At 41.0% G+C, this 27,863-nt stretch overlaps 1 protein-coding gene across 2 annotated transcripts in view; it reads left to right on the top strand.

The window, feature by feature from the left end:
- The window catches only part of THO2, a 231,595-nt gene that overhangs the window by 77,765 nt on the left and 125,967 nt on the right, over positions 1 to 27,863 (top strand). For both annotated transcript variants that reach the window (XM_087694967.1, XM_087694966.1), the window contains exons 8-12: positions 9,599 to 9,646; positions 12,212 to 12,280; positions 12,387 to 12,520; positions 21,916 to 21,991; positions 22,122 to 22,315. In XM_087694967.1, coding sequence (XP_087551093.1) covers positions 9,599 to 9,646; positions 12,212 to 12,280; positions 12,387 to 12,520; positions 21,916 to 21,991; positions 22,122 to 22,315 — 521 coding nt within the window. The remainder of the gene's footprint in view (positions 1 to 9,598; positions 9,647 to 12,211; positions 12,281 to 12,386; positions 12,521 to 21,915; positions 21,992 to 22,121; positions 22,316 to 27,863) is intronic.

Genomic DNA, 27,863 nt, shown 5'->3' with positions numbered 1-27,863 from the left:
GTAGTATCTCATACTCAACTTTGGATACAATCTTTCTTTTCCTTTTATCTTTTTCAGCCTTGCCTTTTCAAAACGTAGCAATACATAATCACCCTTTGCAAACTGCAAAGCACGTCTGTGTGGCGACGAACTACCCTTTTTTGCTTTTCTTGCCATCTTTGAAGTGCATATTTTATCTTTGCATAGGCTACATCCAAGTTTTCCACATAACGATCAACCTCAAAGATCTTAGTTCGTAGAATAGGTGGTACCTTCTTGCTACCCTCAACCACCTGAAGTAAAGGTTTGCTCGTAGAACTATGCACTGTGGTGTTGTAAGCAAACTCAACCAAGGGCAAATACTACTCCCATTGTGTCTATGGTTTGAAACATAGGACCTCAAAAGATCTAACACTATGGAATTTGCTTCCTTAAACTGACCATCTCTTTGCGGATGGGAGAATGATGAGAATTTAAGCATGGTACCCACACGCTCAAACAACTCCTTCTAAAATAAACTAGTCATCCGGGGGTCTCGATCACTAATGATTGACTGTCGCATATCATGATACTTAAAGATGTGCCGTAAAAATAATCGTGCTATACATAGAAACAGGGAATGACCGTTCTGGCCTGTAGGAACAGCCTAATGTATTCTAAACCCTCTGAGGAGGTGAAATGTCCAAGGAACATTCCTTGCTGTTCCCAAGGCCATTCCCTACTGTTCCTTGCCGTTCCTTGTTTGGAATGGCCGTTCTAGGCCCGTTGACCAAAAATTGATGTTTTTTCTAGTTTTTTCTTTTTACTTGCATTACACTCCTACCACATGTTCATCAATCTCCATTGCCTAATGTGCACACACTGATCTCTCTCTCTCTCTCTCTCTCTCTCTCGGGTTGAAGATTCAAAGTGTCAAGACAATCCACAAGCCAATCAGGAGTTCATGCAAAGTTCAGATTTGATGCATTATCAACTCTTGCAAATCACAATCAAATTTCAGTGTATCCTCAATTCCAAGGTAATCATCCATTTATAATGTCTAATTTCAAGGGAAATTGGGATAATTGGAGCAATTCAAGGCAATTTGGAGCTATAGTGGTAATTGAGTCATTTTTGGGACTTTTGGGTCAATTTGGAGCAATAAGGGGTGTTAGGAGAGGGACATTCTTTGGTCAATTTGGGTCATGCTGGGCATATTTGGGGCATTTAAGACATGTGCTGTTCCCCTTGTTCCCATTCCTTGACCTTGGACGTTCCCCCTGTTCCGGGTCGGGGAATGTCCTAAAGATGTCCTAAAAGCTGTCTCATTTCAGCTTTTAGGACATGGTCTCATTTCCATTTGCGTTACCCGTTCCAGGTAACTAAAGTGCCCTATGATCAGCCTTTATTTTCTTCCTCACTGCAATGAAATAGTCTTGTTTGCTAAACTCGCAAATGATAGTCGATATCCCATCATTTCCTGTAGGTGTCTTAGGAAGCTAAAAAATAAAGTCCATTGAAATTCTTTGCTGGGGCCTATTTGGAATAGGCAAGGGCTGCAATAAACCTGACATCTTTTGCCTATCATGCTTTATCTTCTGGCATACGATGCATGTCTTTACAAACAGTTCTATATGATGCCTCAAAGCTGGCCAATAAAAGAGTGCTCCACTGCCTTGATCGTAGCATCAATACCTCTATGTTCTGCATATGGAGAACCATTACTTTCAGTGATAACTCTAGGCCTTAACTCCTTTGTGACACACACTCGTCTATGCATCATTAGAAATCCATCTCTTAGTATACAGTGTTCATGCCTTTGGGCATTGCAAAGTTGAATATAAACATTAACAAAGTTCGAATCAGCAACATATTGCTCTTTCCTGGCATCTAACTGAGTGTGATAAACCATGATGATGGCTGAAATTTATGGCTTACGTGATAGTGCATCAGCCACAACATTCTTTTTACAATCAATAGTGCAAATGAAACATAGAGAGAAAATATGCCCATCTGATATACTTCTTTGACAACTTTGTCTGTGTCAGAAAGTGCCTCAAAGTTTGATGGTTTGTTTGCACTGTAAAATCAGCCCCCAACAAATAATGTTTCCTCGTAGACAATGCATGAATTACAGCCAAGAGCTCTTTCTCATAGACCTACAAATTGTTTTCTGCATCGTGGAGAATTCGGCTCTCATAAGCCACAACTCAGCCGTCTTGCATAAGAATAGCCCCAATGCTGTTACCACATACATCACATTGAACTATGAATGACTTCCTTAGATCGGGCAACACAAGCATAGGATCTGAAGTTATCTTTTCCTTCAACTTTTCAAATGGTGAAATTTCCATTGATGTCCATTTTAATGGCACATTCTTTTTTTGCAAGGCATGCAATGGAGATGCAATTTCAGCAAACCCGCGTATATACTTTCCGTAGTAAGAATATAAACCCAAGAAGTTGCGGATCTCATGCACATTCGTTAAGGGTGGCCACGATCATATTGCCTCAACCTTTGCAGGGTCTATGCGAATACCATTAGCTCGATACAATATATCCCAAAAAGTGGATTTCATGCAAGAAGAATTCACTTTTTTGTCATTGATAACTAGCCTATGCCTTGTTCTTTGAATAGATAATCATGTCATCAAAGAAAGTGCCCACAAATCCTCTATGTGGCTTGAAGATACAATCCATGATCGGATTAAAAGTGGAAGGAGCATTCACAAGTCCAAAAGGCATAACTAGAAATCGATACAATCCAAAAGATGTCCTAAAAGCTGTCTTAGGCACATCTTCCGGTCTAATGCGTATCTAATGATACCCACTTTGCAAATCTATACGGCTAATATGGCTGCCCCTTGCAATCTATCCATAATATCATCGATCGGAGGTATCGAAAAGTGGTTCTTTATTGTGATCTTGTTTAGAGCACGATAATCCATGCATATCTGCCATGAACTATCCTTTTTCTGCACCAAAAGTATTGGAGAACAAAAAGAAGATTAGCTGGGCTGAATCAGCCCTTTTTCTAATAGCTCATTTACCTGATTCATAATCTCCTCTTGTTGGTCTGCACTGACTCTATAGGGTGGCTTATTAGATGGACTACTTCTAGGGATAAGATCTATGCCCTAGAAGTGACTAAGAGAAGCAATCAACATACTTTTATAGAAATAACATATGATCCTTCTCTAACTTAGACATGTTCGCAACATTCTCACTATCATCTTTATCCTTGGTAAAAACCAAGTACTTTGATAGATGATTTTTCATTACTTTAGAAATGGCAATTGTAGATACACCTTTCAACTTTACATCAGGTGTGAGTACCTTTCCCTCATGCTGAATAGTGATTTTTTTTGGACGAGAATCAATCATTGCATGCATACAGTGACACCATGGCATACCAAGCAATACATCACATCCCTCAAGTGGAGCAATGAAGAACTCTTTGCTGTCCACAAATCGTTGTATTTGCAACCGAAGCTTTCCAATGAGCGGTGTGACGGGCTTTGCATGGCCTTTACATGCCATTCCAACTTTCCCCATGGGTCCCATCTCATCCTCTTTATTGCCTAGACGGGTGGCCCTTTCAATAGAGATGAAGTTGGCTCATGCATCATTATCAAAGAAAATCAATGTATGCTAATCCCTAATTTTGCCCCATGCTCTGCAGAACTCAGTAGCATCATCATTGGGGTGATGACTAACAACATGGAGCACTAATCTCACTAATGTTTTGGGCTTCTTTTCTTTAGAATCACCCTGAATTTTTGATTTTCCAGCTTGCTGCCTACTAGGACAGTTCCTTGCAATGTGACCCTCCTGTTCACAAATAAAACATTTATTTGCAACCATCAATTTTCTACATTCTGCTAATGTTTTTGAGTCCTTTCTTTGTTGTTTTGGCCACTTTTTAGAATGTTTCTCAGATTTGTCTCTTTTCTCAGCCTTAAATAAATTTTCATTTGGCTTTTCCCCACTCTCTAGGAAGCTCGAATCCTTCCCACACAGCAAAGCATCGGGTGTAGTGGTAGTCTCTATGAGCTGAGACATGCTAGACATGATGGGTTTAATGCAAAGATCCTTGATTCCTTTGGGCAGTCCACAAACATATTTTTTCACTTTCTCATGAAGGGGTATGGGGCGATAAGAAGTTATAGGTAGCAATGCATCTGAAAACTTCTTATTATGTTGCTCCAATTCTTACATTCCTTAGCATCTAGCTTATTCCAAGCTATCATCATGTCCACCTCAAAGGTACATGCCAACCAATTCGATGCAAACATTTGCTTGAATTGTATCCACGTTGAGAGTGCTCTACCTTGCATCAAAGGAATGGACCACCATTGTAATGCATTCCCTTTCATGAAAGTGGCTGCCTTTCGAATCTTCAAGGACTGTGTGAAGTTTCCCCCTGAATAGGCTGCATTAAATTGTTAAATGAAAGTTGAAGCTTTCAGCCTATCTTGTATATCATTGAAGGACTCAAACTTCATTGTTTTTTCATGCTCATCATAGTCTTTTGCTGCCCCTTTGGGTGCCAAGTTGTCTTATACTAGCTACTGCAAAAAGGGTGCATTTGCTGAATTTACATTAGAACCAATGCCAGATGGAGCATTTGCATGACCAACATTCATTCCTTGAGCCCCGTAAGCATTCGGGGGTGCAGATGCAGTACCAAATATGCTGCTTTGTGGCCCAGGCATCAAGCCAATGGTGGTTTTGCATATTTCCAGCTATACCCAAACACATTGGACCTTATACGCCATGCATTGGTTGTTGCATACCATACGGATTTGTGCCATACATTCCCGTATGTGGTCCTTGTCCAACCATAGCATGAAAAATCGTGCTTCCACGAAAATATCTTGGCTGCCCGTCTCTCCAAAATCCATTGGATTGATACTTCCATGATGGCCTTGCATTTGCATTCCTTGCCTCATAGGTACCAATTGTTTTATTTCATTCGCATCTTTAGGAGCTTCAAATGAAGGGTTTGGCATTATCTTCTTAGCATCTTGCTGTCCCGAAGTTGTTGAAGACATCTTCTTCTTTTTGCCTTTGCCGTCCTTCTTTAGAGCATTCAAAAATTGGGTAAATTGAGGATCCTTTGCCAATTCAGTAAAGAGATTTGCTATTGTCCTCATCCGATTCTTGAACTGGTTATCAAATTCCTCTTCACTTTTTGTTGGTCATCACCCTCCTTATGCACTGAAGGTTGTGCATCTTGCCCAACAGTAACATTTTCAGCTTATTGTCCATGCTCTAAGCCTTGTCCAAGGCCAGACATTGCATTTGCTTCATTCCTAGGTGTATGTTCATATTAAGAGGCATCATCACTGCTTGAGTCCATCTCACTATATGAAGACATATTGCTGTAAATTCTTAGCTAAGAGTAAAAATCAGCACTAGCACAAAGCTTTGGCTTGCGATCAGGTGCTTGGGGCCCACCAAATCAAGGGATTGAGTGGTGTCCCGGCGATGGAACCATGAAACCAACCTTCCTTCTTGGATAGGGTGGTAAATAACCTGTATAAGCATTATTTACAGCAATTAACAAATTGAGAAAATTGAAATGCACACTTTACCATATAATGTTGGACATTGGACACTCTGTTGGTCCCAAAACTTGCGCCCCTTTCGGTATTTATTTAACCTAATTGAAGAAGAAGTTGATCTATAATGGGATTCTCCCAATCGCTTTTAGTATTTCAACTCCCCTTGCTATCCAAAATGACCAGCAAGTATTCAATCTGATTTTCCTTTTGATTGGGGCTGTTAATTGGCCTTCACCTGCTTTAATGGAGATGGAAAATGCCCCAAATTCATTAATTTGGTGGTCCCTCCACCTGAATTTGACTGAAAACAGCCTTAGTCCTATTGAATCCAAGTCTTGGAGCTTTCAATTTCTGACACGCTTTCCAAGCTGTTGCTAAACCCTAATTTTTGGTCTGCAGATTAGGTTTTACAGCAGGAAAATCTGAAATTTCTTAGCCTATGGTGATCTAAATGGTGTAATCTTCGGAGCAAGGCTTTAGAAAGATTGGGAGATGAGAGAGAATGTTGAGGAGAGAGAAAATTCAGATTTTCTTCGTGAAGAAGTGAGGAAAATCTGTCATTTAATTTTTGACAAGTGGCAGCCTTCCCAACTAGTTTTTCCAACATTATCCATAATTAAATAGTAATTTTCAGTCTTTAAATATTAAAAACTAATCTAATAATTATTTGGATGCCCTAAAAAATAATTTGACTAGCCAATAATTAAATTGGCTAGGCAACTTCTATTCTCGAGTGTCTCTGTGCCATCTTTGACTATCAGGTTGGCGTCAAGTACCATTAAACGCCTCTACTCTAGTGTCACCGACTGACACTTATGACCAAATGAATGAGTTGGGCCAACAATTGGCACCGGATACCACCAAGTACGCGGGCGGCATAACTTATAGTAACTTTTGCCTTTGACATCCCGTGATTTCCTTGGGTCCTGAGATTGTAGATTTAGTCCAATCTCGGTTATACCTCACATGTGTAACATTCACTTAACCATGAGATTAAAAATTAATCCTCATGTTAGGTGAGGTTTCAAAAATACTTGTCCTCAGAATAGCTCCCATCTCCACTTTGATAATCGTATGTGGTACAGAGGGCGTACTCCGAATCAGCCTTGAAATCATCAATACTAGGGGTCTCTCTATCTGCTCCCATGCATAATGTATCTCCCTCCTTGTGGATATTGGCTGATCCTGTGTGGTTCCTGTGTGATAGAGGCTCTATGTCCATATGGGAGCCCCATACGGACGTGCTGGTGTGACCAAAGTGTCAAAGAGCTAGAGCTTTGTCTGAGGTTTCTGAAACTGTATGCATGTACACTCGCTCTCAATCGACCTTAGAGCTACATAGTCTCGTGTTAATATACCTTTGCTCCTCTCCTTAGAGTGAATCCTGGCCTTGAAAATGTTATCCCCAAGTAAACATATATTTGGACCACCTTCACTATCTTCTCTCTAGATGTGAAATGGGGTACTGATTACGTCATATCCACTCGCCTAAATATGCTCAACCGTCAAAACCCCCGCAAGATAGGTGACAAGACTGCCTTAATCACGATTTGTGGATACTAGCAACAGTAAATGGGATGGTTCAGAGAGGAAGTGACACTTTCAAGCCAATAGTAGCCTCAAAGTGCACTTTTGCAAGGCCACCGTACAAATTTGCTGAAAAGAGGAGCAGGGATTGTGTCAAAGGCTCACTCTTGACTCCAAGCCACAATTGACTACAATCCCATGTTTGCCAAAGGTGGCAAGGCGAAGTTGCATCATCCCAAGTGGGGCAAGAATTTGCATCCTCGATCTAGAATAGTCGCCTCACAACACCCCAAGTCCATGAGACTTTGTAGCAAAGAAGAACTCATCACCTTTGAATGTTGATGCAAATCTATGGTAATTGTTCAGAGGAAGTGTTAATCACCATAACCTTGGTTTTTCCAAGGTTCATTATGAGATCCCTATCCTGACAGAAGGGTTGTAGTGCATCTAGGTGGCGTTGTAATCCCTTCAATGTGTTGGCGATGAGGACTATGTCATCAGCATATAGTAATATGGGTATCAATGCCCCCCCAAGCTAGCTCGCTTCCCTCCAAGTCTATCAATGTAGTCTAATATCTTATCAATATAAAAGCCGAATAGAGTAGTAGGTGAGAGTGGGCATCCTTGTTTCACTTCAATGATGCTGGTGATCTCCTTAGCTCTTTTAGTTTTTGCATGAGCCTAGCATGTGATACTATGTCAAAGGCGTAATGAAAATCCACAAAACAAGAGTATACTTGCCTCCCTTGTGCCATACTCTCCTCGATGATGGCTCGGAGTGTGAGGATACTATCAAGAGTGGAGTAGCCCCTCCTAAACCTTGGGTGTCCACATGCCCGATGTCCACATGCCCGATGTTGGTGCTTCTTTGCCCATTTGCTCAGCTAATGCTCTAGTATCTATCCATAAAGCTTGGCTAGCACATGGCCAACCATGATCTTTCTATAGTTCGTAGGAACTATGGGGACTTCAGCTTTCAGGATTGGTACTAGAGTATTAGTTGACCAACTAGCAGGGAAGCTTTCACCCAGGGCCTTGTTGAATAGGTGGGCTAGAAGGGGTGCTAGGATATCTTTGGCATGTGATAGGTAGGTGCTTTACTACTAGTCCATCATGGTCTTGGCCCCGGCCATTTTGGAGTCTGTCGATGGCATCACAAATGCTTGGTGTGCTGAAGAAGTTTGATGACGTGGGCCTTTGCTCTAGTGCTCGGGGCCATGGGGGACTGCCACACAGAGAGAGAGAGAGAGAGAGAGAGAGAGAGAGAGAGAGGAAAGTCATATTAACATCTACTCTAGGTGAAAGTGACCTACGAGACCGAAATGATAAGTATGACAAACCCAAAAGCAGAATGAAAACCTATTGAAAAGCCAATGTAATGATGGCATCAAATTATAATGAATCTAATGAAGTGAATCCCCTCAAGAATGGCGTCAAACTATAATGAAGCCAATGTAATGATGGCATCAGGCCAATGTAGATATCTACTCCTTTATGATAGAATCTAATGAAGTGAATCCCCTCAAGAATGTCTGACTGTGGTGAGTGATGTTAGGTTGTATCTTTTAATAGTCTTCTGGGTTGCCACTTGGCTGGAGGACAAGGCCACCTAGCTCTGCATAGCTTAATGGCTCGATCTATTGTGATCCCAATGAATTTTGTAAGTTGTGCTGGAGCTGGTACTGGTTGTTCAGCCTGTGCTGGTGGTGCTTAGACCTTGAAGAAGTTTGTAAGGGTCTGCTGTGTTATATCATGCATACCTACCACTATCACTGCCCGGGCATGCTTAGTGCATTGCCTGCAAATCTCCAAAAGGAGAGTCTTAAGGATCTCTGGTCAGAGAATGTCATAATTCAACAGTGGACCAAACCCTTCCTGGAACTGCAGGTTGTGGCCTCATATCTCATAGTAAGCAGGTCATTTGCATATGTAATGTTCGCCTGTCTCCACCTCCTGCATGTAGCATCATTGACATAGCCTGTTCTCGTGTCTCTCTAGAATATCCGGTTTCAACTCAAAGTTGGTGTGAGGTGGTCTGGATCTGACCTATGGTGGATCGCATCTTGATGGTCAAATGCATAGCCATGTATTCCTTATTATTTTTTCTTTTCTTTGTTAGAAGATAAAACATAGAAGGCTGAAGATAGAAGTGAGAAGTGAGAAGGAGAAGGAAAAGGAGAAGGAGAAAGAGAAGACAGAAGTGAGGAGGCGGAGGAGGAGGAAGGAGAAGAAGAAGCAAAAGGAGGAGGAGGAGGAGGAGGAGGAGGAGGAGGAGGAGGAGGAGGAGGAGCAGCAGCAGCAGCAGCAGCGGCAGCAGCAGCAGCGGCAGCAGCAGCAGCGGCAGCAGCAGCGGCAGCAGCAGCAGCAGCAGCAGCAGCACCAGCAGCAGCAGCTGCTGCTATTTTGAGAGAGAGAGAGAGAGAGAGAGAGAGAGTCCTTTTTCAAATTGAAAACATGTTTCTTGAAGAAGATATCAGTTGCTAGAGTGTATGAGTGGAGGAAGCCAGGGAAGGAGGACCATCTGATTGGGTATTTTGTGTATGCAGTCCCTCATTGGTCAGTTTGACCTTGATCCCAATCGAGTATTTGATATTGTAAGTGATACTTCATGTCTGTTTGCAAAGTGATTTACTGTCTGGATGTAAGGATTGCCAAATTTTGTTTAGTGTCAAAGGGTTATAGTCTATAAAAAGCAGTCTTCATGTTGTTTTTCCTTTTGTGTTCAAATTTGAGCTGCTAACCGTGAATTGGAAGATTTCATGTGCAAAGTGCTTTTCTGTTGTATGGGTGCATTTTAAACATTCTTCAATCTATCATTTTACCATTTTACATAGTCACTCTGATCGAATACATTGTAAATTAGTCGTTACATTGTTTTATGATAACTGAGAAAATTTTCAGCCAATCTCTATATTACTTGTAAGGATTAGATTCGTTCCGCAACATTCTGATATTGTGATATTATAAGGAGTTTGTGCCCAACTGTGACAGGGTATGAAGGTTGGCCAGACTAGGATCAGCCGAGATACTAAACAATGGGCAGCTTATCTTTAGAATTGCTTAGAAAACAATGCTGAGATTCCAGAATAGTAAGATTTTGAATTATTGACTTGCCAGTGAATTTGTTATCAGTGGATTGCATAGATGTTAGTGCCTGCATTCTGGCCCATAGAGTGGAACTTCCAAATGCTTGCCTTTGTCATTGTCTGTAATTTTTTCCCAGGAGTTGCAAATGGGGCATTTTTGTAATAACAAAGTGAATTTTAGTTGTTATTTAGCCTACAGCTCATTGAATAGTAGTTATATTTTCATAGAAAGTTAATGGCCACTTATGCTTATGGCAGCTGCTAGCTGCTACACGAAACTTATGCTGAGCAGAAGGAAAGTGAAGCAAGGTTCGTCTAAAGTCATGAAAGCTAGGATGAGAGAGGGGAGTTGTAATGTGAATAGGGTCCTGCAACTAGTGGACGCTGCTGAATGATGCCTTCTCTGGTAGACCAAAGTGCTGTTGGTTGTTGTGTAGTTATAGGGTCTTTCTTGGCAGTCAATGCCTGCTGCATGTTGCTGTTCCCCTCTGCTTTCAGCTAAATTCATGTTGTTTGTGGATAACCTCGTGGACTGTGGTGAGATTAGAGAATTAATGGCTGCATCAGAATGGGGAAAAGAAAAAGCTACACACGACTTCACTTGGTGGCCCCAGAATTTCTGAAGCATTGGTTTTCTTTAAACAGTAGGTATTGGAAAAGGTCAATATCTTTAGTTATGAGGTCTTTCATGTCAGCTGTTGCGTGCTGCATGTTGATCTTTTGATCTGCTTTCATGCTGCTTTCTCGTTTCATGATTCTCCAGTTTCTCTTGAGTGTCACGGAGTGAGTGGCTTCCTCTGAATTACTCATTACGACTACTTTTCTTTATGACTTTATGACCTAAGAAGCAATTTGGTTCTATAAACCAGAAACTGAAAACCTCAGTCGTGAAGGGAAGAGGTAGTCTTGATTGACTCTTGGCATATATTGTCTTCTGCTGGTTAAGTTGTGATTGGGAGTTGATTGCTAGTGTTGTTGCTTGGATAATATGGCCAGTGAGATGCAATCAGGGTGTTGAGCCATGGCTCACATCTCAGTATGGACCTTTCTAGGAACCGGACACAGATCATCCATATGCTTCTCAGAGATGGGAGAGACAACAGGGTGACTCTTAGTGCATGACAAAAAGAAGATGCTCTTCTTGATATGTGGGACTTTGGTACCTACTTTCATCTATAGCCACACAATTTGGTTTTTCACACATGCCGTGCATTAGACTATCTGCTGTTATCTTGTGCTGTATCATTGCTGTCTCATACAAGTCTTGTATCAGATTTTTGTTGGTCCACTTTGACCAGGATGGTTATTCATAGAAGTTCTGTTTTCTTGGAATAAAAAAGAGTGATTAACTGTCCTCTAAGAGGACTGGTTGATGATCTCCCATAGGGACCTCTAGGGAAGTGTCATGGGAGTTCTTCCATTGTAAGCTTTCTTCTGCCACTGATCATTGTTATGATTCATGAAGTGCAATAAATCTAGCACCTGTAGCCGACTATGATAAGTTTCCACTAGGTATGGTTCATACACTGCTAGGCAATCTGTGCAGTTAGCTAATCCTCAAATGGAGCATGCAGGGGATGTTTGGGAGATGAGATGTGCAAGCATGTCTGGACAAGCTTGACCTTGATGCACTGCAATAATTCCATTATGAATGTGTTAGTCTCAAGTGCAAGGTCCTAGGCTCTCACTGTCCAAGGCTATAAGTTAATTAAGCATAGTGTGACTGAGCTTTTATGGTCTCACTGTCCAAGGGTCCAGTATGAACTGGGCAGCCTGATGTTTAGGATGCTTGGTTGCTGAGTGAACCAACAGTGCATGAAGTAGCATTAACTGTCAATCTCAAGGGAAGCCACATGAGAAATGAAAGCTGAGGCGGACTTTGATAAGTGGAACATGCTAGTGGGAGGAGATGGGTTGTAAAGTTATGAGTCATGACTAGACTGCTGTTATGTCTAAAAATCAAGACCATCACTGTTTGTAATTTTTATGCTCGCTGATAACAGGTGAATATGTTTTCAAAAAGTCATTATGGTTTAAATTGGAAGAAGTTGAGCACATTACACTTTGCTGCAGGTTCTAGAATGCTTTGAGTTGCAGCCAAAAAACCATGCCTTCCTTGAGCTTATACCATTGTTTCCCAAGGTAATTCTTATCTTGAGGATTTTAATTTGATCGTTTTAAATACATAGAAGTACAGATTTTGCTAAAACTAGCATTGAATCTTTGAATTGGTGGTTCTATGTGGCAGTCTCATACTTCACATATCTTGGGTTTCAAATTTCAATATTATCAACGTCCGGAAGTCAAGACTGCTGTGCCAGATGGGCTCAATATACTGGCAGCAATTCTGATCAAAGCAGACTTTATCGATCTAGACAGTGTGTAAGTTTTAGCAGCTTAGAAGTGCCTTTCTACTGTGAACAATTGACTTGGGAAGATCTTTTCATTTCAGTATTGCGTAGATGCTTCCAGCATTCGTTACGAGATGATGTGCGTCTTTGCCTTGTGGTACATGTGACCACTTGAATTTTTGTCAGTGATTCCTACAATAAAATGAAACAAAGCCCTAGGAAAAAGCTGTTTTTGTGGCAAGCGTCCCAAGGATGAGCAATCTGTTTTAACATTTTCACTTCCCTTTTACAGGCGTTACCTAGCCTCCATACAAAACCTCTGGTTTTCTGATAGCCATTGATCTCTTTTAGCTCAAGGACTACTTTATGGTACTCCATTTTGTATATCAGCAAGTGTCTATCCCTTTGCATGACCTTACCCGAATCCTCTTAATTTCTTTCAAGTTCGTTTTCCAGGAAGGAATTCTTTGAAAAAAAGAGTCTCAAATTGAGCCAAATCTCTCAAACCCCCTTTTCTACCTTAAAGGGTCCTCCACTGCCTTTGGACCTTAATTCAAACTAGCCTCAAGCACAGGATATTTTGGAAGATTATTCTTTAGTTCGTGCAAATCTTGACATTTTTGCAACCTTTTTGCCATCCGGTCACATAGACCTCATCTGATATACAAGTCAGGACTCAACCAATGTCCGGGCTCACATTTGGCTTCTCCTCATAATGGGGGCCTTACAACTTTGAGCACCATGGATCATTGGTAGCACCTAATGAGGGTGGGGCATTGATCATATCTAACATGTAGATCAAGCATAATAAAACGACTCCTTATAATCTGCAGGCAAATTGGCAGGTTGAAAGTACCAACAAGCAGCTTATGGGTATCCTATCGAAAGTCGTATCTGAAAAGAAATGCGACTGGGATAAGAAGCTATATGTGGCAGTATGGGCATATAATACCACGTTCAAGCGAGCCACTGGCCACATGCCATTTAAACTAGTTTATGGTGAGGAGTGCGTTTTACCCTTAGAAATTGAGTTACCAACCATTAGATTCGCAATAAACAATTCTTTGGGTAATGAGGATGCCCTATTAGAGCGATTTACGACCTTAGCACACCTAGATGAACTTAAGTTGCAAAGCCCATTACATCAAGAGGTGGCTAAGCGTTGCATGAAACAGTTGCATGACCTGAAAGCGAAGAAATATAGCTTTAAAAAAGGCCAATTAGTCCTCTATTATGATGCGCGTAGAGAGCTTTTCCCAGGAAAATTGGGGCCTAAATGGGATGGGCCCTACAAAATTGTTAGGCTAGGGAAGAATAGGTCTACAACCCTATTAGCTGATTTACAGGGAGTAGAGTTTAAGACTAATGTTAATCTTAATAAGATTAAACCTTACTATTTCTAAGTCTACTAATACAAAAGAAATGTATTGCAGGTCCATGCTAGGAATGATCTGTGTAAACGGTATACCTATTTTTACATTTTCTTTGCTGCTAAATTGAGGTGGTTCATGTTTTTTAGCATTAGTTTTGTTTTTGACTTGACCGAGTTTCTCGAGGCTGAATATCCGAAAACATTGTAATTGGGTATCAACAACCTGTCTCCATCACTCATCAATGTGGAAGGTGTATTCAAGTCTAGGAGTGTGGGCCTATGATCTCAAACTTCCTTTCTTTTCCTTTTCCAACTAGTTCTAGGAACTCTAGTTAATTGTGTCTTGATGGTTTAAGTTTTTATATCATAAAGGTCCTTTGGTGAAGAAAATTGGACTTTTCTTTTCAGAACATTCATACTTTCATGTGCTTTTGCTTATCTAATGTTCTAATGAAAACTTGCATTTGAAGTGCCATTCTGTCCACATGACCCAACAATAGTCAATGTTGCTTGCTACTCCAAGCAACATTCGGCTAATTGCTTTATTCAATTCTGCCATGCCAAGATGGGGTACAGACATAGTTGTTGTATGCTGGCATAACAGGCCATTTCTGAGTAGTGGTTGCTATAATCAGGTTGTGGGTGTTAGGAAACAGCCTGTTCCCCAATGCCTATGTCACTGCAGAAGGTCTATTCGTTGCTATGTATTCTTTTTAACAACTTTAAGTGCTGTTGTGGTTGCTGTTGGGAGCTTTCAATGCAGCTGTGGCTTCTCAAGATTACTTGTAGCTGCTCCAAAGTGTGTAGGGTCTGATAGCAATGATAAATGAACTATTTCTGCTTGCTGGTCTGATCATAACACTTCCCTGTAGTTGTCACATAAATTGACGTGACAATATGATTGATGTTGCCCACATTGTCCACTTCTGACCTTTATGATTATAAATTCCAAGGTGTTACCAAGACAGTGTCCATCATGACCATCATGTCCAAAGTAACTTGGGAGTAAATTCACATGATGGTGAGAAAAGGTCTATCATGGCTACCTTGCATGGTAACCACAAAACAATTAACTGCAAAATGCGTTTCACTGGCACTGAAACATGAAATGCTTGAAATGCCTGAAATGTTTCACTGAAACGTGAAACATCTTGAGTGAAATGGCTGACTGAAACAAGATTTTTCAATGGAAAATAATTGTTTTTTCTTGCTTTTTTGGGAGTTTTTAGACACTTTGCATATAGGATAGACATCATTCGATGTTGCCCACATTGTCCACTTTTGACCTTTACAATTATAAATTCCAAGGTGTTGCCAATATAGTGTCCATCATGACCATCATGTCCAAAGTAACTTTGGAGTAAATTCACATGATGGTGAGAAAAGGTTTGTCATGGCTAGCTTGCATGGTAATTGCAAAACGCTAACCACAAAACAAGAAATGCTTGAGATTCTTGAAATGTTTCACTGAAACACGAAACATCTTGAGTGCAACGATTGACTGAAGGAAGATTTTTTAATGGAAAAAAATGGTTTTTTCTTGTTTTTTTGGGAGTCTTTAGACACTCTGCATATAGGATATACATCATATGTTGACATGAAAGTATTCGCATGGTATAAATGTGTAAGTTGCAACTCATTGTTTATAAGGAAAGCTATCTCATATATATTATTCAATTGTTTCACTTGATGTTGTGCTTGGGACTTGCCCTTTCAGGGGTGAAACATTTCCTGGTTACCTTGGCTAAGGAGTGGTAGCTCCCTTGTGCCCCTTCCTCTGACTCGATTGCAGGAATTGGACAGCACCGACCCTTAAGCTTGAGTATTGAGCATCACATTCTCATTGTACTTGCCACTTTTTTATACTTGCTCCCATGTTACCCTCTCTCGCTAGTAGTGTCCCATAAGGTGAATCCATAGGCACGGATGTGTTGAGAAACCCTTCACCCTTCACTTGCGTTTTGGGTTTGCAGCCCCAAAAAGGGGCACTATCCTAGACTGACTATGCCTATTTATAGGCCACTCTCTCAATCATTCGTCACGGTTGATTCATTCAGTCCGTCACCTCTTCTAGGCAGAATTTTGATGTGTAGATGGTGATGGAATAGTTCCACAAGCTTTGCAATGGCAGACAATATGGATGCTGTTGCAAGGTTGGGAATACCTGGAGAGAAGAGGTGACGGATTGAATGAATCAGCCGTGAGGAATGAATGAGAGACTGGCCTATAAATAGGCACAGTCAGTCTAGGATGGTGCCCCCTTTTTGGGGCTACAAACCCTAAATGCAAAACGCAAAAATGCAAATTGTGGGTGAAGGGTTTCTCAACAGGATGGTCATAGTTTCGTGAGCTTCTATTGTTGTTGTGCCTATTAAAGAGTAGGTAGTGGACTTTGATACCAGTGAAATGCATGCCTAGGCTCTAGCATGTCAATGAGACATAACACAAGTCATGCTCATGTGCAATGAATCATAAGGGCATGGACATCGGAGTCCCCTCCCACTTAAAGAGCCAAATGGACTCACTTTGAGCCTTGCACTAGCAAGTCATATTCAAATCACAAGGATTGGTGTGTGTCTCATGCTGGCACATACCATCCTAGTGTACAAATGTGACAATCATTGGGCCTAGACCCTAAGTATGGTGATCACACTTCATGTCACTTGATTGAGCCACTGGAAATCGCACTACATGTCACACAAATGAGCTATTGGATCATTCTTCTAAGGCCCGTTAACCACATGCAAATGAGCTACCGGATCCTTTTTCTGAGAGGCCTTAACTGCACCAGCCTAAGGATATGTTTATAACACGTTACTAAGTGACCCAAGGCTGTAGCCAATGTTGTGAGCACCCGCTAAGGTGTTTGAGGATGTAACAAGAGACTGGATGGAGGTGCATCTTGATTCTCATCGCGATAATTAGCCGGTGAGATTGCACAAGGAGAAGCCCCTTCAAGGTCAATGAAGTATTATTGCTGTTGTTTAGGGTGGTTTACAATTTTAGATTTAGCTTCTATATCTCAGGTATGTATAGGTCCTAATGAAGGTTTTAGGTTCCCTTCTATTTTCCATGGGAAGTAGAAGCACAACAAATGGCCAATAATCTGGAACCTTCTAAATAATATGTGCAATGGTAAAGCCTATAGAGGTGCAGACAGTACTGCAAAATGTTGTAGCCACTAAAATGCCAAAGTCATGAAATTGGGCAAAGTAAGTAAAGGGTATCCCTTGCCCTACTCCTATTGGGGGGGGTGGTGATTAGTGAGATGATTCAAAACTTGATGAAAGGTAAAGTTGAGAGGAAAGCATTACTTGCAGATATGAATATGCAATCACCAGCATATGTTCTTACTTAGGTTGCTGATTTTTTGGTTGCAGAGTCTACTAAGCCCATAGTTGAGAACAGTCTTTGGAGAGCCATCATCCCATTGAGCTCATATTATTGACCATTAAGCAGTAATCTTAATCACCTGTTATGAGCTCCAAGAGCATAACATTAAAGAAATGGTTTTTTGTATGTATGAGGTCAACTGCTGCTCCAAATGTGACATGATGAGCTCCCCCTAGCCCTTGTTGCCACCACTACAATGTCATAATAATGCCCCCTCAATGGTGACAAATTAAATGCCCAAATAATAATAAAGTGAAAAATATGGCTTAGCAAATGTTTGCAACAAATCTGGCTTAAAGGTTGCAATTGATCAACATTGGTCCGAGAAACAAGCATATCATCAACATAAAGAGTGAGAATCAACAAATTCATGCCAATTACATAAATTAGCCTTTGTAGGACTCTTTTCCAAAGGTCTTTGAGTTGTTTTTAAAGGCAAGCAACATGAGCCTCATTTTATACGTGATAGAGAGAAGCAAGTTGATCCCAAGCTTGCTTTGCTGACTTACATGATGTGATATGATGAATGACTCATATCTAAATTGATAAGGTTATAAGAGCACGTGCTTGGGCATTACGACAATCTATAGAATTTGCTTTTGAGCGAGGGTTGTTGAAGTAGAAGAAGATGATTTGGCATCATGAGGACCACCTCTTGACATGAGCCTTTAGTCAATTTTACTTACAATATTCCTTGATTTTTTTGTGATGAGGACATACCTCATCATATAAGCCCACATTGTTAGCAATGTAAATGTCATAGGTGTTAGGGCACACATGCAAAGTGCATTTCAGTTTAAAGGTGGTGCATTTAATGCCGGTTGACCTGTATTTATGGCCACATTTAATGTTGAATGACCTGCTATGCATGATGTACTCTTTTTGCCTATTTAAGTTAGGGTGTCTTCTCTACTTCATTATCATTTGATATGAGCACAGTGCATCTTGTTAGAGAGAGGTGAGATCGCGAGTACTTTGCTGGTTGCCCATAGTCTGTGCCTTTAGTTACACTCTTGTGCCTTTGTATATGGATTTCATCTCTCGAGTTCATTGTCTTTGAGTTCACGTGCTCTTGTTCTCTTTTTTAGTACCTGTGTCTTTTTCTGCTCTAGCCTCTGTTTTACATTGTCTAGCTATCATTTTGCTTCAGTTGTTGACACTTTCATCATCTAATGTGCAGTCGATTTCATTTTTTATTTACAATCCTTTGCTTGCATTTTCCTCCTCTTTGCTTTTCAACTTTTCAATTTGATTCACCCATTTAGGGGAAGGCCCACACGTGTCATTTGTCGCATCTTTGTTCAGTACACTCACTTTACATTTCATTCCTCTCTCTTGTGTGTAATCTGAACTAATCTCTCTGGATTGAACTGTTGAACTCTTGATTTTGGGCGTATCAACCAAAAGTACCATAAGTATTGGCTCTAAAATCTCCTCCTTATCTTCCATGCATATCATTTGAGTGGCTGCTCCAAATTGCAACATTGATCACAAGCTTAAAGTCTATGACTATCTAACTTGCAATGTGGTGATGAAAGCTTGGTTTGTGGAGAAGTGACTTTGATATATTGTTTCAAGATGTGCCTTGTGCAAAATCCCTCTCCTATTCCATCCAATTGGAAGGAAGACAAGTATGAGAATGTAGTCGTATATTGAGACAATGATGATGCCAATGCATACTCAATGCTTCTTCAAATGCATCCTAAATGAAGTTTCACCGGCGGTTATCTTCTGCAAGACATCTTCGGAGACGTGGGAGAAGCTTTAGCTTATGTATGAGGATCTCTGGGCCATGAGAACTATTACCCAATATTGTTAACTACAGAATATTTGGTTTGAGGTGACGAACATGATTCAACCAATCTTCGAGTGACATAGATCTAGGATTAGCTTCACAACATGTAGTTCGCTCTTCCTAAAGCCGATCTAGTATAGTTGTACTATACAATTTGCCTCGAGAGTTTAGATGGTGTTGCAAATGCCTTATGAGCTCAAATGTTGAATTCACTCCTTAGTTTCCAACATATGGCCTCGATGTTGCTTAAGCATGAGTTTGCTTTATGGTTATAGGAGAGGCTACTCTCTTGTTTTGGTGGTCCCTAGTTGGAGGCTTTCATTGCTTTAGATAAGGGTGACAAGCATAAGAAGAAGGGTTAGTGCTACCATTGGTACAATGGGGCACCTTGGCAAGGGCTTTCATTGGTTTCGATAAGGGTGAGAAGTGTAAGAAGAAGGGTCATTGCTACCGTAGAAAGGGGCACCTTGGCAAGGACTTTAAGAAACTAGTGACATTGCAGAACGAGATGGTGAAGGAAGAAGTGAAGGACTCATTCCACTCTTCATCATCCTCAGATTGACACTCTGATTTTGGACATGTCTCCAAAGGTTATGGATTCCTTTACAACATTCTAGCCCTAGTGGTACTGTCATCACCCATGACTCTCCAGTACACCCCCCCCCCCCCCCCCCCCACACACACACACACACACACACACACACACACAGAGTGTGTGTGTGTGTGTGAGGGGGTGGTGGTGGTGGGGTATCCGAGCATCATTGGTTTGAAGATGTGGTGGACCCTAAGTGTGGCTTTCTACATGGACTGACTAAGTCTAGCATATTCCAATTTTGGAGCCGGTTTGCCTTTTAGGTTTGGGATGTTTGATAGAGAGTGGTCTTTGCTCCTACTTTGTTTGTTCCCATAGGAGGGGACACTTTGGTAGTCTAGGTGGGGAATCCATGGTCATGATAGTGCTTTCCATGAAGTTGGTTAGAGACAGGCATCAAGATTTAGCTATTTTTGATCCCGATTGTCAAGGATTGGTACAGTTGAGATTGATGGTAGTGTCTTTCTGAGGCACCTTGGTGGTGGGTTGATTACCCATTGCTTGGGTAATAGGTGTCTATGGTCCTATTTGATTGTCAAAAAAAAGTACATATCTTGGGTGTCAAGGCTTATAGGCAAAGTGCATGTTGGATGACTTGCTATTTATGATGTATTCTTTTGTCTACTTATGGAAGATGGTCTCCTCCAATCATTATCATCTTATACGAGCACCCTATATCTTATTGGAGAGAGGGAGACCGATGACACTCTATTGGTTTCCCATAGATTGCGCCTTTATACACACTTGTGTGCCTCGATATACAGATTTTGTTTTTCAAGTTCATTATGTTTGAATTGATGTGTTCAGGAGGATTATCGTGCTCAAGGAAGTCTTGTATTCGGGGAATATGAATCACTATTTTGCTCAAGTGTGACTTTGTTTTGATCACAAGACCAAGCAATGTTGTTAGATCCCTTATTTTGAGTAGTTGGTCAAGTTGAAGAATTGTCGGGGGGAGGCAAAATTCAAATCGGTTCCCTCACTCAAGAGTCACTTTATTGGCTTTGTCGCTAGGTATATTGCTGATGACAACAATCATTGATAAGGGTGGAAGTGTCACATCCTTGGACATCCAAGATGGATGCCTTCAGCGTTGGCTGTTGACCACTAACCATTATGACACTATGGGTGAATGCACCCTAAGGTTAGGGAGGTTAAGGGGACTTGTATTGTGAAGGTTTTCCAAGGTTAGGGCCATTAAGGTCTTGTAAAAAGGACTTTGGCCGTGGGGTCTCAACTGTGCCATATTTGGTGTGTTCTGCACACTTTGATTGTAGACCTTTGGTAGCTCCATCTATACACCGAGATGGTATGGGTTTATGGTATGTGAGCTTGGTGCAACATACTATGAGTCCTAGGCTTGGGGGGAGCCCATGTGTTCTGTATGGTCAAGTGATGGGTCTGATGTCCTCCTCTCCTTTTTGTGCTTGTATGGCTTGTGTCATGTCATGTGTGTAGGTTGGAACTATGTGGATGTTTCCAGTAGGTTTTAGCAAACAACCCTTTGGCAAACCCTGCCATTGCAATATATCTGATTCTAAGGTTATCATGTAGCAGGAAATCCAGGTAGTGACAGGACTATTCATACTCAGAGGGTGTGGGAGGGCATCCAACATATTCGTAGAATAGGTAGAGATATCAAGATAGAATGTTGCTACTATGGGGTCATCAACAGGTTGTCTTTAGAGAGGGAGTCCAAAAGTAGCATTGCATATGACCTCAATGGCACTATTCCCCACAATTGCACATTTTGTTTCAAAAGTGCTATATCATCGGCTGAATCTTCTTCTTTACAAAAAGGAAAGAGCTTTGCTGTTGGTCCACAGGAAATCATGCTTAATCAGTGAAGAGAAGCTATGGGAGAGGAAGTGAGCATCGCATATTAATTAGGTGATTCGGGTCAAAATTTTGACCCACAGTGTGAGTATGCTACTTAGATGCACAGAATCTCGAAGGTTTGCTAAGCTTATTGTTGAGTAATGAGATTGATTTTGCTCGACAATTTTTTGTGTACTTGAAAATTTTGGTCCACAGAAGGTCATGCATAAGCACTGCGTTTAGAGGACCTTCTGAGGGAGGATACTGAATTGATTTTCTAAACTGGTTTGGACATTCAAATTGCAATGCGAATATGTTAGTGAGATGTGCAGAATTGCCAACTTTTGTTAAGTTTATTGTCAAGTAATTAAATTGATTGTGGTTGATAATTTATTCATGTTGCAAGTTCATTTTTCATATTATGGACTGGAGTGTAAATTGCCCATTTCTGTACAGATATGCCCATCTTATGCCCAAGGATGAAGATGCAATTGCAGAATATGAAATTATATCCAGAAGACGATTGGATGAGGTATTCTGTAGTTATAGCTTTGCACTCAATTTGTGACCAAATAAAAATTTAAACTGTCATTTACACATGCCAAGTATGAGAAGGCGTTCTTTTCGTTGATTTTTTAATTCAACCATTGTTTCTTTTTCAGGCAAACAAGATTGGGAAGATAAATCTTGCAGCCACAGGCAAAGATCTTATGGAAGAAGAAAAACCAGGGGATGTTACTATTGATCTTTATGCGGCTTTGGATATGGAGAATGAGGCTAATTTAGAACGTTCGCAGGAATTGCTAACGAATCAAAAACTTGGACTTCTGCATGGTTTCCTTTCAGTTAATGATTGGTACAGTCCTGCCAATAAACTATCAATGCCTGAATGCACTTTGTCAATTCAGTTTGTAAAGCGGATTATATTACACATAGATCAAAAAGGTAGTCTCCTCAGAATGTAAAGAGCTGCAAGCAGTATGGGTTGTTTTGATTCAGAGAAGAGCTTGCTGGGATGTGATAGAAATGCATTCATGGTTCCAAACCCAGCCCTCAGCCCTCTTTTAATAGCATGTACGTTGCTGCTGGTTGTCATGAGATTGCTGGAATGGCAAGTAGACTTGAGACCCTTCAATGGTCTTACATGATTTGCTTTCCACATTTGACATGCTGTTGTTCTTGTTCCTTACCCCAGGTCCTTGTGTTTGCAGATACTTGCTATTGATGCATTGTTGACATCATGATGAACATTGTACTGTTATCTGTACTTCGTAGTAGTGTCTTCTGCAACTTTAGACCCTGTTATGTGCTGATTGCTCAGCGTAATGGTAGTGTCACCTGCTGAATCCTGGCACAAGGGCTAGAGCTTGTGTGTGTGTGTGTGAAGTGCATGGCTAGTGTCAGCATCAGATTTATAGGTCATCAGGAAATCTGATCATGGTTTTTATGCCCTGTGTTGAGGTGTTTCCTCCCACCTGCTGATCTGAGTTCTCACAAGCTGATCAGTTACTGTTGACATTACACCCTGCAAGGATAGCGAAGCCAAGTGTCCAGTTATATAGTTTACTACATGTCGCATGGAGGTCCATGTTAGTACATGGTCACTAAGAATTGCTGAACAAGTATTTGAGAATGATACTCCCAATCCTCCAAGTATGTCCTGCATGGTCAAAACACTAAGTCCATTCTATGAAGATCGGTCTGAGACTCTGAGGGAAGACAAGGACAAAATAAGTTTTGGAACCAGGAACAAGAAAATAAGTTAACTGTCTGCTTCAGCAAACTCAACAACATTCAGCAACTTTTTCTTAGAGATTGGCTCTCTTCCTTTTTTCGTAGTGAGATTTGTGATAGTACAGATTACTAATGATAATCACCATAACAAGCTAGACTTATCTTGATCTACCATGGTTTGGAGGCAGTTTCATCAGCCTCATGATGTTGTCAAATGTATGCGGTGTGCGGCATTTTGTTCTTAATTTTGATCAGATTTCGGGTTGGACAACAGCTTGGTGATGCAATCATTTTGTGTTCTTTTAGCCTGTGTGTGATATCTTGTTGTGCACACCTCAAGCTGTCACATATTGCTTATATGTGCCTTCTGTGGTCTCCTCAATCCTTTTGTATAGTGTGGTATTTACACTGCCATCTTCATATCTTGATCTCCCTCTCGATAGGCTATCCCACTGTTGTGGTGACATTGATCTTGGTTCTTTGGCCCTTCTGAGTTTATGCCTTGTAACAAGCCCTTCTCTTTAGCACTGGCCATTGCATAGTCTGCTTGTCTTTATCCTAGGTCTAGGCAAGTCGGTTTATCTTATAGATTGTGAACTATTTAGGCACACAGCTAGTGCTTTGTTTGTTGAAGCATAGGACTTATAGGTAGTGCATGTCCTCAATATCAGGGTTACCCCCCATACGCACTGGGGGCGCATATACATTATCATACATGCCACTTTGTGCCCTAGGCATCATGCCGACATTAGTGTACATGGGGTCTAGGGTTCCACTTTCCATACCTGATTCATTGGACCTTGCATTCCATGCATTGCTTGCTGCACCATCAGGATTTGGGCCATACATACCCATAGATGGTACTTGAGTGGCTAGTGCATGGAAAATAGATTCACCACCAAAGTATGCCGGGTGTTCCATATTTGCATGCATGCCTTGCTCTCCAAAACACCTTAGATTGGCACTACTAAGATGGCCTTGAATTTGTGTAGTTTGCTTGAAACATCCCAATGGGATCCAACTTATACACGAGATACGACGCAAGTCAAACTCATCATAAAAGGGAATGGACATGAGACTCAACTCCCAGTTGTAGAGCCAAACGGGCTAACCCTCGAGCCTAGGAGTTGGTAGCACTCTGGGTCACGGCCAGATCGCAAGGGTTGGTCTCCCATACCACCAGCCGACACCATCCTTGTGTACAGAAGTGTCGACCAATGGGCCAAGAGTCTTAAGAGTGGTGATCACACAATGAATGTGCTCAACAGGATCTTACCCTCGAATTGTCCTTAGTGCATTCACACTTAATCAATTTGTAACCACCATGACGAATGCTACTAGGGCCCATCCGGATGTCTAGGGACATAAAACTTTTTCCCTTATGAATGATTGCTATCCTTAGCAATATCCTAAAGAATGAAGTGAGGAAATTGACTCTTCAATATGAACATACCAACTCCCAAGTAGCCTCCGTCTTTAGGTAGTTTTTCCACTAGACCAAATACCCGGGATAAACGGTTCAACAAGATTGTTCAGTCCTAAGGTCAAGAACTAATTCGGGTTCAAGTGGAATATAATGAGCAATATCCTAAGTTATAGGACTTTCTCAATCAAGACAATTTACTCACCTTGTCCCAGTCGTTCTTTCAAATGAGTTGCATAGAACACACGGTCAACTCGGATTTGTGAAGGTAAGTATAACTCATAGGATATGCTACTTATCTTCTTGGTAATTTGGAAAGGACCGCAATATCTTGAAGACAATTTACAACACTTGCTTGTAGTCATTGAATTGGAGTCCTTTCGGACTTTAATGTAAACCCACATGCCTTCCTAGAGCTTCCTAGGAGTACGATGTGTGTTAGCATAAAACATGGCATGATCTTGGGCCTTTTAAATACTTTCCCTAGCAATCATCAATATCTCTTGCATATTGTGCAGAAAGTGAACTACAGATTGCATTTTTGCACCCCTCTCCCCCCAAAGCTCTATGGAGCAATTGCTGGTTTCGGCTCATAACCGTACGTAAGCATAAGGGGGCTATAATCAATAGCTGAATGCTTAGCACTATTATAAGTAAACTTAATTGTAGAAAGATAATACTCCCAATTAGATGGTTTACGAGAGACATATGTATGAAGCATATTTTTCCATGGTTTGATTCTGTTAGAAGTGATGCAATAATGGAAGCGTAAACATAAGCTGTAATAAACTGTTGAAACACAAGACAAAAGAGAAAGGGAAGGAAAGAACACAATACAGATGAGAACTTAGATGTATGCTTGGGAAATGGAATCCATATACCAAGACATGACTCAATACAGATGCAATGTGAGTCATCGGTTGTGGAGGCACTGGCACCTACTCCCTCTCCCCAAGAACTGCCAGGTGATGAATAAATGAGGAGGGAGCCTGATAATAAATAGGGCAAATAAATGCCAAAAATATGACTGGTCGGCCAGCATTAAATGCTGGCGAACTGGCTGCAAATAATGCCAAACCACAATAAATAATGACAAATAAAATGCCTAAATAATCTCTGAGCCCAGCCTGTTGTACCACAAGTACAGACTCAACCATGAATTGACTAATCTGCTAACACCCTCTCTTACATCATGGATGATCTGATACAACACAATATACAATGATAATGTTCCATCATAGTACAAACAACAATGTTCACTAGAGTTGGGTGCGCAAGCCACGATCTAGGTGCCTCCGAGAGAACTTGATGTCGATGTTGATTGTACCAGCTCCTGAAGATAGAGAAGATCATAGTAGCTCTCAATGTTTGTCAACAATGCCCTTGATGTAGCATATAGGACCGGCCTGTCACCAATGTCGTAGCGCATAAATGACCATGGATCCCCCTTCTTTGGCCAAACAGCCAAAGTGTCCCCTCGTGTGATCTCCGGACGAAAGCCACCCGCTCTTTGTCAAGTAACCAGTCCATCATGAACTTGGATGTCAATCCCAGCTCTAGGATTTGTACCTGCCAGACTTCGGTCAATGCGTCAGGGATGTCCCTCTCTGGATTTTGTGCATCTGTATAGAAATATAGATGAGGCACGGCTACCCCATCTCACCACCCTCTCACACTCCCTCTCTGGCAGTGGAGAGTTGTGAGGGATCACCCACACTTTCTGTGTGCGAGTCTAACCCTGATATGCGTGAGTTCTAGTCACAGGCGCCCAATTAGGCCATATAGATGGAAGTGTGAACTATCTTTTCTCTAACCCACCCCGTGGGTCCACCATAACCTGTGACCACTCATCAGTGGCCAGCTCTAATGCACTTTTCTTTATATCTAATTAGTGCAAGGAAATAAATTTAATAAATCATTATATAGACAAATTAATGAAAAAGGATACAAATTCTGTTTCTATAGAGTTGTGACAGCCTTCTGGCTTTTGTTCAGCTCTCCTCAGTTGAAAAGCTTCTTGATATGGCCGAATAATGTTTGGGTAATCCTTCATGAATGTTTCGTCTACCCACTGTGTATCTCTTGTGGGTAGATTCTTGAATTTTAGTAAGAATTTTCGTGTCACAAGGCCACTTCTCGTGGTTCGATCCTTGTGAAACAAAATCTGTTCAGGTTTCAAGAGTTGCTCTGTTTCTTCAACTTTTGGGGGATCTTCAGTAATGGGTTCCTTTGGTTCTGGTTCTATGTAAGGTTTTAGCAAACTTACATGAAAAGCATTGTGTATTTTCCAATGAGCAGAAAGCTCAAGTCGATAAGAAACTTCATTTATTTTCTCAATCACTTTGAAGGGTCTAAAGTATCTACTGGAGAGCTTTGGAAAAGATGGCTTTTGACCGGAACCTTGTTTGAGCGTGCTTTTATCAAACTTTAGCAAGACATATTGACCTTTTGCAAAAGCCAAAGGTCTTCTTCGTTTATCTGCTTGCTTCTTTTGTCGCTCTTGGGCAACTTTGATAGTGGCTCGAACTTGATGCATTGCTGTTTTTAAATCTGAAGCAAACTCATCAGCAGCAAAAATCTTATCTTTAGTGCGAATAATTGGAGGAGGAATCACTTTACCCTGTACTATTTCCTTTCGAGCTTTCCCTGTGGATGAGTGCACTGTATTGTTGTAAGCAAACTCCAATAATGGAAGATATTTCTTCCATTGTGACTTATGTTCACTAACATAAGCTTTCAACATATCCAAAAGAGTAAGATTCATCACCTCTGTTTGGCCGTCAGTTTGAGGATGAAAAGCTGAAGAGAACTTTAAAGTGGTTCCGAAATTCTCAAATAAAGCACGCCAAAAGTTACTTGTGAATTTGGAGTCTCTATGAGAAATGATCTCAGAAGGCATACCATGTAATCTGAAGATATGTTGAATGAAAAGTCTTGCAGCTTGTGCGGATTTCAATATTTTATGACATGGAATAAAATGTGATTGCTTGCTGAATCGATCAATTATGACCCAAATCATATCACGACCTTGAGGTGTTCTTGGAATACCTGAGATGAAATCCATTGTGATAGATTCCCATGGATCTTTGGACACTGGAAGAGGTTGCAACAATCCTGGAGTCTTCTGCCTATCATACTTGGATTTTTGGCATACTAGACAAGCCTCAATGAAGTTATGTGTATCTCTTCGTAATGTTGGCCAATAAAAATAGCGCTCAATTGCACTTAGAGTGGCTACGCTCCCTCT

This window comes from Lygodium microphyllum, chromosome 15 (assembly GCF_053477565.2).
Source record: "Lygodium microphyllum isolate KBCC chromosome 15, Lygodium_microphyllum_v1.1.10, whole genome shotgun sequence".
Taxonomy (NCBI): Eukaryota; Viridiplantae; Streptophyta; class Polypodiopsida; order Schizaeales; family Lygodiaceae; genus Lygodium; species Lygodium microphyllum.
The sequence above is the reverse complement of the archived record's forward strand: the minus strand, read 5'-3'. Positions and strand labels throughout refer to the sequence as shown.